The sequence below is a fragment of the Megalops cyprinoides genome, chromosome 3 (genome assembly GCF_013368585.1).
Source record: "Megalops cyprinoides isolate fMegCyp1 chromosome 3, fMegCyp1.pri, whole genome shotgun sequence".
NCBI classification, from domain to species: Eukaryota; Metazoa; Chordata; class Actinopteri; order Elopiformes; family Megalopidae; genus Megalops; species Megalops cyprinoides.
In genome coordinates, this window is record NC_050585.1 from 53,242,969 (window position 1) to 53,256,126 (window position 13,158).

At 45.1% G+C, this 13,158-nt stretch overlaps 2 protein-coding genes across 3 annotated transcripts in view; one reads left to right on the plus strand and one right to left on the minus strand.

Annotated features, from left to right (window-relative positions):
* Positions 1-4,254, minus strand: part of LOC118774580 (mitogen-activated protein kinase kinase kinase 11-like) — a 23,554-nt gene extending 19,300 nt beyond the window's left edge. Inside the window, exon 1 of the mRNA XM_036523933.1 lies at positions 2,458-4,254. Coding sequence (XP_036379826.1) covers positions 2,458-3,214 — 757 coding nt within the window. The 5' untranslated portion in view covers positions 3,215-4,254. The remainder of the gene's footprint in view (positions 1-2,457) is intronic.
* Positions 4,255-8,779: 4,525 nt separating this feature from the next.
* Positions 8,780-13,158, plus strand: part of LOC118774303 (pecanex-like protein 1) — a 29,879-nt gene continuing 25,500 nt past the window's right edge. Inside the window, exon 1 of one of the 2 annotated variants that reach the window (XM_036523556.1) lies at positions 8,780-10,886. In XM_036523556.1, the coding sequence (XP_036379449.1) occupies positions 10,734-10,886 (153 nt within the window). In that variant the 5' untranslated portion in view covers positions 8,780-10,733. The remainder of the gene's footprint in view (positions 10,887-13,158) is intronic. The other variant, XM_036523557.1, reaches the window with a different exon arrangement.

Sequence of the window (13,158 nt, forward strand, 5' to 3'; positions counted from 1 at the left end):
CACCAGCCAAACAGCAAGGTGCCTGAGCCGGAAGGTTCCGGAGCAGAAGAGGGCTGGGCTCTTTCGAGGAGCTCACCTGAAAGCGCCTCTGAAGACACATCAGAAAGGAAAAAAAAACAAAACAAAAACAGGGTATTGCTCACCAGAATAACAGAGCGGGTCGACGAGTACTGGCAGGCCTGGGACAAAGCTGTTTTTCAGAGGGAAGGCTGCGGGACTCGCGTGATAACATCGAACTGCACAGACAGAGAGGTTGTGCCTTCTTCTACCGCTCCTCCCAAAGAAAGGTCTGAACAAACACACAGCAGCCCACTCCGTCCCCGAGAGAGCCGGCATGTTCTCTCACACCTTCCCCTGCTACAGCACATGCTTCTGAGAACTGCCCCACAATGCACTTGGAGGTGGAAGGAGAACGATTGGTCAGTTTTGTCTGTGAACCGGGGAAGGGGAGGTCACTGTCAATTTATGTGTTAAAAATAAGGGAGATTACAGTTACATTACTGTCATTTAGCAGATGCTTTTATCCAGAGCAACTTACATAGGTTACAATTTTATCCATTTATACAGCTGGGTATATACTGAGGCAATTGTGGGTACCTTGCCCAAGGGTACAACAGCAGTGTCCCAGCAGGGAAGTGAACCAGCAACTTTTTGGTTTCAAGCCCTGCTCCTTACCACTATGCCACACTGCTACCCAAAATGGCATTTTGACCTGAGAATGTGTAGGCCTCCCCAGCTCCAAGCAAACTTAAAATCCACTTTGAATTCTTCCCTTCACTTCAAAGCAGTGCAGATTAGTCTTTGGAAATCATTGAGGAGCTACAAGTCATCACATCTGACCACTCTGGGGTTACAACAGACCAACCCTAAGATTAGCATATACTGGTGATCTGTGAAAACTAAATAAATAAATATATATGACAGCATTTTCCCCACAATAAGCTTAACAGATGCACCTTGGAGAGATTACTTTCATTTCCTGAGCTCTGGCAGGTGAGAGAGCCCTCTCAGGTGGAGAGTGTGAATTACTGACTTTTGCTCCGTTAAAAACTCACATTCTGCTGTTCCACACTGCAACAGGTAGCCATCATGTCTTTCTCAACCATCGCCCAGTTTTCTGTGATTCTGATCTAATCACATACCGACCTCTATCCTAACAGACATGGACCCCATTCAGTGCTCATGGACAAAACCACAGACTCCATGGAGATGTTTGAGCTGTGCCATGCTGGTATGGATAGAACATACCAGCATGAATCTCACTTTAATTCATAACAATTGATATTTAATGAAATAATTCATTTTAGGGACCGTCTTCAATAGTGTCCCTCCTGAAACTCAGTCCAGACTGCAAAAATTCTGGTATCAAGTCTGGTTCCTACACAACCATGTCACACTGCCGCACAGTCTAGGCTGAGTGCAAAGCTTTATGACTCCTGCTATAATCAGTATTACAGTAACGTACTACATTATTTTTATTTGCTTAGCAGACATCCAAAGGAACAACACTGCTTATATTTCACATCATTTCCGCAGATGGATGTCCTCTAATGTAATCCATTTTAAATACCTTTTCCCAGGTTGAAGCTCCATCACACAGGAATTGAACTTGCAACCTTGTGTAAGGTCACGTCCACATCCCTGACCACTACACCACACTATCATCACACCACGTCAGTGGCTCAGCAACAGCAGGGGGATGGTACCTTACGACCTCATCCTCGTTTTCTGGTCTCTACATGATAAAAACAACTCTGAGGCCATTTTCATAAAATCCACAGGCCTCTGTCCAATCAAAACACCGTGAGCTCTGTTCCCAAGCACGGGCAACAACTTCAGACAATGACTTTGTTTATATCTTCTGTAACGCACCAGTTCCACGGTCACTTTAATTTACTTAAAATGTTGCGCAATTAACTACATTGTTTTTTTCTTTCAGACAATGACAGCACTCGCAATGGAAGGCCCCGTCTGCAAATACTGTCCCCAGATTAATCAGGGTGCTGACGACGCCTGAAACGAACGCTGGTTTCGACGTTCGATGTACAGACCGAGCTGGTCTTTTTATAAGACTCATCTAAAAGGTCAGACCGCAGCCCAAATCATGGCTCACAGGATAACTCTGATTACATGGCCGCTAGCTGAATAACGGACAGCTGCTCATTGTGTTGTGAGCATTCAATTCCGTTCAGTTCCATCCATTGATAATGCGAGACGCATTACTTTAGAGCCAATTAGGAAACGTTGTCTGTTACAAGATCTTGTCTTTAGAAATATGTAAGATGTGCCTTAACAAAATAGGGGTAATGTGCGTCTTATTCTGTGGTGCATTAGGGTGGCTGTTTACCTGAAATAAGTACTTTTATGTATACATTAGTCATCATTTATTTGGCTGATGAAAACTATCTGAACATTTTTTCCGTAGCGATTTAGCGGGGCTACTTGAATCCGACTTACTGTTGTTGGATTTGAGGTCCCGGTGGATGACGGGCACTATCGCTTCGCTGTGGAGGTACAACATGCCCCGCGCAATCTGCACTGCCCAGTTAACGAGGACGTGCGGGGGGATGCGGCGCCCGGCCAGCGCCCGGTTCAGGGCACCCCCGGAAGCGTACTCCATGATCAGACACAAATTCGGTTCCTGTAAGCAAACCCCCTTCAGCGCGATGATGTTCGGGTGGGTGAGCATGGCGAACAGCCGCGCCTCCTGCCGCACGTTCTGGGCCGTCACACTGATGTCCTCGTCCGGGTCCTGGCGGGCCGCCTTCACGGCCACCAGTTCCTCTCTCCAGGTGCCGCGGTACACCTTCCCGAACCCGCCGACCCCGATCACCTCCTCCAAGCTCAACTCCCGAAAATCCACTTCTTCGGGTTCGAATCCCCCGACGTCGGCCGGGCTCAGGTCCCCGACCACAGCCGGGCCCTGGAGACTTCCATAGCCGCTGGGCTTGAAGGAGACGTAGTTGGAAGGGAAGATGCCCACTTTGTTGTTCACCTTGCCCGCCCACCAGCCCTCGTCTCCGGAGATCTCCGAGTCCAGCGACAGCACCTCCACCAGGTCGCCTTTGCGGAGCGTGAGCTCGTCCTTCCCCGTAGCCTCATAGTCGAAGAGAGCGGTCCACACCGGGTTGGTGAAATTGCCCGTCGGTGCCTGTTCCAGAGTTTTCCAGCTAGACAGTGGGCCGCGGATAAAAATGCTCTTCAGCGGCTCCATGTAACTTGTCGCACCTTTTTCGGATTTGATTCTGTACGGAACCGAAAACAGCGCACGTTGAAACACCTCTCGACCTTTCCGTTCTGTTTAGTGGGCTCATGAGGAACTTATGATAATATGTGTAGGAAAGTCGATCGCACATAAAATTTAAAAAAAATCGTCAAAATTAACATTTATGCGTGAACTTTAACGCCTTTAACATGTACTGCTCAATGAATCCAGTATATGTTTAAATAAACGTGCCAGGTGTGCCAACGCGTAAACGGGTAGTCAATCCTGTCTGTTCCACAGAAAAGTATGCCTCTGCTCAAGGGTCGAGGTTTCAATGGGATAAAATCGAAACGAAGCGGCTTTCTGTAATAAAATTTAAATAAAAATGTAAAAAGTTTTCCACGTTTAAATTCAGTAGCACGGCGCGTTTCAGTAGTCAAAACGGTACTCCCGTTGTAACGAAGAGGCGATGGTCGAAAATTATTGTGCAATTGATTACTTGGTTTCAGTGAACCATTCTGAGTTTAAGATTCGCATCTGTGTTCCTCGCCAGTGCGGGAGCTACTAGTCACCATAGCAGGAAGCTGAGAGAAGTGGAGAAGAATAGCAGGAAAACAGCATTCTGTTCTGCGTAACTGTAGTTCGCAGCCCACACAGTCTGTGCCTGCGAAACGGCTTTTTTCTACCACCACAAACTACACAGCGGCACCTGCACGAAATGAATGTCCTGGCTACATTTTTCTGTTTACGGAAAATAAACACACACGATGTTGTGCATTTGTCATATGTTGCCTTCGTTGCTGCAGGTCTGCATTACCGATCATAAGGCAAATTCTGTTGCAACGGGAGATTTAAACAGGAAGAACCGCAAACAGTTGCTCGGTCAAGTTCTTTTTAAGGGCGCGCACAAAAAATAGTCCCTTTTATTTTGTCACAGAGGAAAGGGTTCCACTGCCGGGGATGCGCTTTCCGTCTGTCTGAGCGAAATGCACCGAGAGCGCGTTAACAGCGCCGCGTTCCAGTGCCGTCGCTTCTTTCCCCTTCCAACATCTCGGACCACTCCACGTATCCGCTTACAATCAGAGAAGAGGGTGGGGTTTCTTAACTTTTTTTCCAACAGGAAAAGAATCAGATGACACTGGCGACACGACTCTCCCTACCTCCCTCCCTCTTTCTCTGTATCTCCGCATCGCCAGTGTAGCTCAGCATGACATGAAATCTCAACAAATATCCATTTTGATAAATGTGGATGTTGCATCTGCATGCAGAATGTACACAAAATGGCAATTCATATGCCGGTATGCTCATTAACTTTCAGCATCCTTGGAGGTGTCATTAAGTCGAGGGTTATTAAGGTTATTAAGGTGTTAAGCTCTGTGTGTGTTTGCTGGGGAATTTTTAATAATGAGCCCCACAAACGTGTTCTCCCAATCCTTAAGCCTGGTTCTTAAATAAAGACAGAAAGTCCTATTTAACAGGTTAAAACCCAGTTAATATTTATTCATTTGCTCAAGGCATTTATCTTAGACTATTCAAACAGTTCAGGATCTGAAATTTAAGAAGTTCCCAGCAAGCTGTTAAGACTTGCAAGTAAAAGATTATAATTAGGTATTATCATTCAGGTACAGCATTGCTACCAAAAAGGGGAAAGGTTGATATTATTGCCAAAGCAGGGACTTGATACCAGTGTAGTCTGCCCACAGTAAGACTACATTACATTCATTACATTACACTCACTTCGCAGAGGTTCTTCCAGCAACTTCCAGACTATTTTAAGATTTGAGAAAGTAATGATTTTGTTAAAACAGGGGCAGGAGGGAAGCATGAAGCATTATGTATGATATTATATGTGATAAGTATCATGCTTTAATATTTCAGACAGAGAGAGCAACGGCACACAGTTATCAAATCACCCTGGAAAATGAAGTCTCAAAAAGAGGACAAAAACAGACATCTAAGATTAAACATCCATTACTGATCTGCTGTGTTGTCCCTCTCGGCTGTGAAGATGAAGGCAGATGATCAATGACATCCTGGCTTCACGGCGTTTTGTAAAACAATGCAGAAAAATGAAAGCCTTGGGCCGCGTCCAGCGTAGCGAATTACTGCATGTGGATTAAGGGTCATTAGGGGCTCTAGTGATCCAGCTCTGGTGGGGAAACGGTGTGTTCCCTGTGCTTTGCTGTTTGTTGGCTTTCTCACAACAATGCCTCTCATTCCTCTGCCCCCCCCCCCCTTCACCCCCACCCCCCAGCACTGAGTCATCAGCTAGACAGGAAGGATGAAATTGTTTTCATGGGTTGGTGACTGAGAGAGTGCCACAAGGCTTAAAAATCTGCAAGCACATCAAGATGCAGTGGACAAGAGTAGCGTTCTTCTTCTTTTTCTCCAGTGAGTTTAATTGTGGGGTTGGAAACTGAGTTTAAGGTGCATACTGCCACCTATTGTGTTGGAGTGTATGTTTAAAAAAAAAACAGACAGATCCAATCTTTTTCCATCCTGACTCATGGAGTACAGAAATTTCACTCCCTATTGATGAATGTCCTCGTATCACTGTGCACAACCCTAAAACACACTTAGCATCAATCTCCCGTCTCTCAAGCAGGAGAAGACTGGGTTGGCTGGTGTGAAGAGTGAGATTAGAGTCGCAGCATCATACATTCAATCCCTGGGCACCCAGTGGGCTAATCTGGACCAGTCCTGAGGCGGATTGGTTTCGTATATTTTCATGGTGCGCTGTGGAGATTTGCCAGCAGCTGAGATATGATTCAGGCTGGCATTGCTTCTTTGTTGCTTACTTTTACATTGAGTTACCTTGTGACTACTTCTCATGAAATATGAATTCAGATTTGATTGTTGTGACCCACTGCCTGCCAAACATTGACCAAAATCCTATTCTGTTTTTGTTATGCAGAGCTTCTAATGTTGACTCCTTATGGTTTTTTGCTTGTGTTGTACTCTGCCTCACTTGTAAGTCGCTTTGGATGAAAGGTCTGCCAAATGGATAAATGTAAATGTATTGTTTTCACAGCACAATTTTTCAGTTTCAGTTGGTTGAACCTGCAGTGGATGTTCTATGGAAAACACACAAGAATGACAGATAAAATAGACATCCTACTCACTGTGCTCTTGCTTTTCCAGTCTGTCAGATGGTGTCGAAACATAAGATAGTAAAAATGTGTTTTGCGTGTCTGAGATGAACACTGTCCTTTCAGATAACGATTCATCACAGCCACACAAAGGGAAACAAAAGCAGAAAAACTCATTTCAGGAGACCACAGTTCAGTGCCCTTTTCAGCGTTCCCAGATGAATCTGAATGCATTTACTTTTCCGTCACAAACATTTGTCATGGACCAACATTACAATCATATCAAGTTTAGCTGCAGATAGTCCAGGTCCGTACTCTCCCTGTCTCTTGGTTTAATTGTTTCATTTAATTTTGTATCTCAGTGCAATTATGTCAAGGTTTCTCACATCGCTCCAAATGAACCAAACTCCTCCTCTCTCCTCTCAATTCAAATCTATCAGTCAAACTAACTTTGTGTAAATCTGCCCTTATTATGTCCACCCAGACAGAACTTAACTGGTATGGAGGTCCCAAACATGACTCAACAAACATTTTAAAAAGAGGTTCCTTCCAGTTCTGTGTGAGTGTGAAGATACTATGGATTTGCAAATAGCATTTGTCACTGAAGTGAAGTTAGACCTTAGTTATACCTCAGATAAGATATACAGTCTCATATAGACACTGAAGATCACAGCACCATAGTAACATAACAGATAAGTCTGTGATTTGAGCTGTTTTGGTTTATGTAAGGGTTCACTGAATATTAGTTCACATACACACGCATCATTTTCTGAATGGCGCACTGGATGGAACTTGTGAAAGTTTATCTGGTGGGGTACTGTGATCAGTCTTGTAATTCAACACCTATGCCCAGTATCATTTAACACTGGGTCCCACACACCCTCAGATGTGATCTTCCAATAGTGACGGAAGACTTTGCATGCACCATAATGTGTAGAGCTATCATGAGCTGTCAATCAGTGTGAACCAATGGGGCGGCAGTGTAGCATAGTGATTAAGGAGCAGGACTCGTAACTGAAAGGTTGCTGGTTCGATCCCTGCTGGGACACTGCTGCTGTACCCTTGGGCAAGGTACTTAACCCACAGTTGCCTTAGTAAACATCCAGCTGTATAAATAGATAACATTGTAAAGAACTGTAACCTATGTAAGTCACTTTGGATAAAAGTGTCTGCCAAATGAATAAATGTAAATGTAAACCAATCAAAGCACAACACTTTGATTGGCTTAAATCAGGGCCATGTTTCATTGTGGGTTACTGTATTATTGTGCCATTGTGCTTCCATTCCCCCCTGTGTTTGATATGGATATGCTTTAGCAATCTTAATGGAAGTTTAGCATGCCATTAAAGCTAATTGAAATTGAAGCTGATATTCCATGGTAGCATCACCCACTTCAGGGTTCACAAAGTCTAACTCTCGTCACCTGTTGTCAGTGGCATCACAGAAATATAAATACAATATCAGTTGGAATAAACTCATTGTCCATTTCTCCATTTTCCCAGAGTTTGAGGTTGTGAATTCAAGGTCAAATGTGTTTTTTTGTTTTACCGGAACCAATCCAACAAAGTGTACAAATTGATCACAGTTGTGAGGAATCTCTCTGTACTGTGTATAGATATCCATAACCACAAGCAAACCTGAGCATATAGTGCTTGTTCTCTGAGGGAATGATACCAGGAAACTGAGGAGTGCTAGTCTAAAGGGAATGACATTTAGAATGTAAGAGGGTGTAACATGAATCAGCACAGGCACACGAGTTCTTTTGACAAGGATTTCACAACCTATTAATGGAATGATGTTGATCATTTCACAGTGTCATTGGTTCCATTTCCTATTTAAACTTAGAAAAATGTTATAATGAATTGAGATATTATTATGAAACTATCCATGTTTATGTGTGATAATGATATTTGTAATTATTTGCTATACGTGACGCGCATTTCTGTTAATAAGACTAAGCAGGGCCCTACTGTCGGCCACTGTAGTTTGCATTTTATGAGCACTACAACTGTTCCATGCTACTTTCAGGATACATTCATCGGTTTTTAATCAGGACGACAGCACAAGCTGTAGCCTTTCGGCCATGTTTTCACAAACTGCCATACTGGGGGGGGTTGATGCGTCCAATCATTAAAAAAATGCACGTTATACTTGCATCATATGTCTGATAAAACACGTTGAGACCGACCGACAAAGAGACCAATCGCATCACGTGGTTTCGTCAGACTGGATTTAAGGTCAGAGGTACAGGTTGCCCTCATACAACCAATCACGTGTGTCAATACTTGACCGACATATATTAACACCAATAAAATACCTCATATACTTGAAAGACATATATTATAACCAATCCAAGTGCGTAATTGCGTTCCCTTCCTTTTGGTGGGCGTGTGCTACCTGTGTGAATGGGCGAATCGACGGGCGGAGTTTGTAAGGGTGAGAGAACTGGATTTTTTTCAGGAATTAAAACAAACCTTACGTGTTTTAGCCGTGTATAAATATGTAAAGGGCAATGGCGAATCTGTATATATTTCGTAAAGTTCTGTCTACATGAAGACCTAAAATTTCAAACCTCAGACAGTGTGTTTTTAACGGGAAAGAACAAGAGAAAACACAATGATAAGCTACTACTCGTGGATGAGAAGAGGAAAACAGTGAAAAGAGGAGTCTTGTGCTGAAACACGGAAGGGAGAAGGAGGTAGCTATGATCAGCGCTTCAAAAGGGAAAACATAATCCATAAACAAACTGAATCAACATACTCGGCTGGCCAAACTAACGTTAGCTGCATTTCAGCCGTTGGTGGCCTAGTTAGTCAGCTGGCTAGCAAAGTTAGATTCCCCCAAATTGGAAACCGGGGTGTCAGTTTGTGCTCTTGTTTGTGACCGAAGATCGAGGGTGGATACCCGGTTTGCTGGCGGGTTTGGCTTGCCGTCACAAATAGGCTAGCCGGCTGGATATGCTTGTGATTGCTAGCTAAGATAACAGATGACAGATCGTACATTGTCGCCTCTCAAACACAGTTCAGAACACAATGTTATAACGTCAGGTAGCTAGGCGGTTAGGTAGCTAGCTAGCTAGCTACGTGCTTTTTAAAGGAGCAAAGCTGTGTGTTTGTAGAGCTAAATTAGCTAGCTAGCTAGTTCCGACCATTGCCAAATGCCTAACGTTAGGTAGCAAAAGAAGATATCCAACACATGTTTACAGGGACTTCTGGCGGAAGAATCTGTGTCCAAGTCGGCTAGGTAGCTAGCTAGCAAATACATTCAGGTGTTTCTCAAACAGTTAGCTAGCTAGCTACCTAGCAGGTTAGCTAAATATTACAGGCTGGAATTAATCCTATCTCGGTAACTAGGCTAGGCTAAATTAAATTTGAAAAATAATTTGGTGGCTGGTTATTTAAATCAATGGCTGTAAGTGTCTACAGTGCTATTAAACTGAATGGATATCAAGGGCCCCCCGTTAAAATGAGAGTTTAGCTGATGAGCTAGCAAGTTAGCCATTAGCATCCGGCTAATAAAGCTATTCGGTAGCTAAGCTATCGGTATATTTGACATATCCTGTTTGACAAACATGGGCATGATTTGCAGTTTTAATTTCGCTTTGTGTGTTTTCTCAGGGCCAGAAAGCTGCAGACTGCTCAGATACCCACGTTGTAAAAAAGTATGCCTCGTTAATAGCTAAGTAAAAAATGATGAAAATAAAAATACAACCTGAGCCAGTTAGCTAGCTAATGTTAGCTAAGTTGAAAAAGTCCAAACCATTCTCTGTAGAATCCAAACGCATATCATTCTATTTTATTTTGGGATCCGACAGTATGACCTGCTGTGGCTGGCTGTTAGGATGATTATATTTACAAGCATACGTCGAGCAATATATTATTAAAAGCCATCGTATTGAAGCCCTGTTACTTCATCACATAACCAGAATAGAAAAGCCGTCGGTTTTTGGTCATTATAATTAACAGTAGCTAGGTAGTTACGACGTGTTCAGTATGTTCGAGGAATATTACCATAATAACTTTTAATTTATTGAAGTGCTGGATACGCGTGAAGAAACCAAACGAAACGATCTTTTCCTCCCAGTGGATGTTTTTTCCGTTGGATCAACAGTGTGCCAAATTTTTTTGTATTGCCCAGATACTAAAGCGGAGGGTTCTGTGTTTTCAAGAGCTGCACAGCAAAGTGTCCCGGTTCTGAAAAGAGGACATGCGAGTGTTGTCTTTACAAAGGTTGAAGCAAAGAAACTCCAAACTGTAGAGAATTACCTCCCGGAGGATACCTTCCTCGTATAGACTTAAAAGCCGACCGATCGTTCTCGATGGAGCTACAAACGCGGAGGTGAAAAAGGAGCGGGGATCGAGGCGAAAAGTTTGAAACCAGACTTGGGCCTTGGGAAAGAGGGGTGCCACATCTCTGGTTTGATTCACCCCCAGGAAAATATGGGTTCTCAGGCTCTTCAAATCCTGCGGCAAGGCGTGTGGGCCTCCCTGACCGGGGGCTGGTACGTGGACCCGCACCAGAGCACCTTCTCCAACTGCTTTCATCTGTACCTCTGGATCTTCCTCCTGGCCTTCCCCTTCCTTCTCTATATGGTAAGCTTGCTTGAATAAAATCCACACATTTTCTTGCCTTTGCAGGTAGGATCGTATGAGAAATGGGTCTGAAATGGTTAAGCTTTTAACCGCTGTGTTTTACGGTCACCGCTTGTATGCTTCCACCATACTATTTTAGTGCTCCGTTCTGAACGCTAGGGATGTAAAGTAAGTATTACTGACTCTTGAATACCAGACTGCAAATGAGGACATACACACCCAACCTCAATCACACTCACTCTCATGCTCACTTTAAAGTTCAAGCATAAAATACTGGAAAATGTATGTAGTTGAATTAAAGACATTACCACTGGGGGAGTTCCGCAAACTCATAAAGGTAAAACTTCAGAGCCAGTCAGGCCGACAAGAAAATATTCTCAACTAGACACGACAGTGATCTATCGGGGACATAGCTAGATTAAGAAAATACTCACTCGCACACAGAAAAATATGTGCTTCACAGCTGCAAGTTTGTGTGCAACTTTGAGTACTTTTAGTCAGCTTTCCAAAGGCCAGCGTTGTAGTCGGAGCAGAGTAAGATGGTTTCTGTTGTGGTTTTGCGGAAGTTTGTCGCAGGGCTGAAACATTCCCAGCACTCAGGCCAGCACATGGCTTATGTTTACATTCATGTGTTCCTGTCTGGAGCTGCCTGTGGACACGGCGATGCGTCGCATGATCAGAACCCGAAATTCAGGCTCTGAAGTTGGAGAGCAGTGTGTTGAAGTATTCCTGACATGCAGGGCAAGGCGTCTGAGTCACGCTAGCCGCCCGCACAGAGGCTTTCTCAGCATAGAGGCCTGCTCCTGCCTTTTAGCCCTGTGTCCAACCTGTACAGGTACCCTGTGCCTGTACCCTGTGCCTGTAGCCTGTGTGGGTACCCTGTGCCTGTAGCCTGTGTGGGTACCCTGTGCCTGTGTGGGTACCCTGCGCCTGTAGCCTGTGCCTGTGCCTGTGCCGGTACCCTGTGCCTGTAGCCTGTGTGGGTACCCTGTGCCTGTAGCCTGTGTGGGTACCCTGTGCCTGTGTGGGTACCCTGCGCCTGTAGCCTGTGCCTGTGCCTGTGCCGGTACCCTGTGCCTGTAGCCTGTGTGGGTACCCTGTGCCTGTAGCCTGTGCGGGTACCCTGTGCCTGTGTGGGTACCCTGCGCCTGTACCCTGTGCCTGTGTGGGTACCCTGCGCCTGTAGCCTGTGCCTGTGTGGGTACCCTGCGCCTGTAGCCTGTGCCTGTGTGGGTACCCTGTGCCTGTGTGAGTACCCTGTGCCTGTGCGGGTACCCTGCGCCTGTAGCCTGTGCCTGTGTGGGTACCCTGTGCCTGTGCGGGTACCCTGCGCCTGTAGCCTGTGCCTGTGTGGGTACCCTGTGCCTGTAGCCTGTGCCTGTGCAGGACACCAGCTGGCCTGTCTGACATATTTATTGTGTGTGTCGCATGTTTGCATTCCATTACATTCCATTACATTAGCTTAGCAGACGCCCTTGTCCGGTGTGCCTTTCAGCACAAGAGAACAGAAGTGCCTCCGTTCAGGTTAAACAGTGCAGTGGTGTCAGAGCAGGCTGACAGCACTCCCAGACCAGTGAGTGCAAGCGTAACACTGTTCAAGCCCTACCCTGAGTTAACTTGTGTTAACCTGACCAAACAGCCCAAGGCAGCACATGTAAGTCTAAATAGAATGATACGGGACCTGTTAATAATGCTTGATTTCCATTTTGTCCCCAGCTGATACCCTTAATTGCTTTTATGCTTTTCAGTACCTTTATACTTGTATCTTGCCAACCATACTTCTTCAGAAAGCCAGCGGTTTATCCCTGTCAGTGGGATAAAGGATGTGCGGAAAAGGGGAAGCTGTGAGTAAAGTGAGCTGTGACCGGTGGAATGTGCTGTACAGGAGAGCGGTCTTCTTTTCTCTCCCTTTCCCACACACACACCTTCACTGTGACACGCTGCCTGCCAGCCCACAGCAGCCAGCCCCTGCAGCGGTGACCTCGCACCCCCATTTCCTGCAGATGACGAGGGAAGATTCATTGGGTTGTGGGTACAGTCATGACCAGCCTGCGTGGAACACTGCCTCCCATACACGCTCAGTATGCATATGTGTGTGCAGAAATTACAGTGATGTAACGTTGCCCCCCACAGACATTACGATACGTTTGATTCGCGGAGGTACATTCTTTGTTTGGGTTCATGAGAACGCTGGTTTAGTGTAAATTTGCCATTGTAGTTCTGTATTAAACTGTGTGTGTGTTGTTGTGATCTGAGTGTGTTGTGCTGAAGG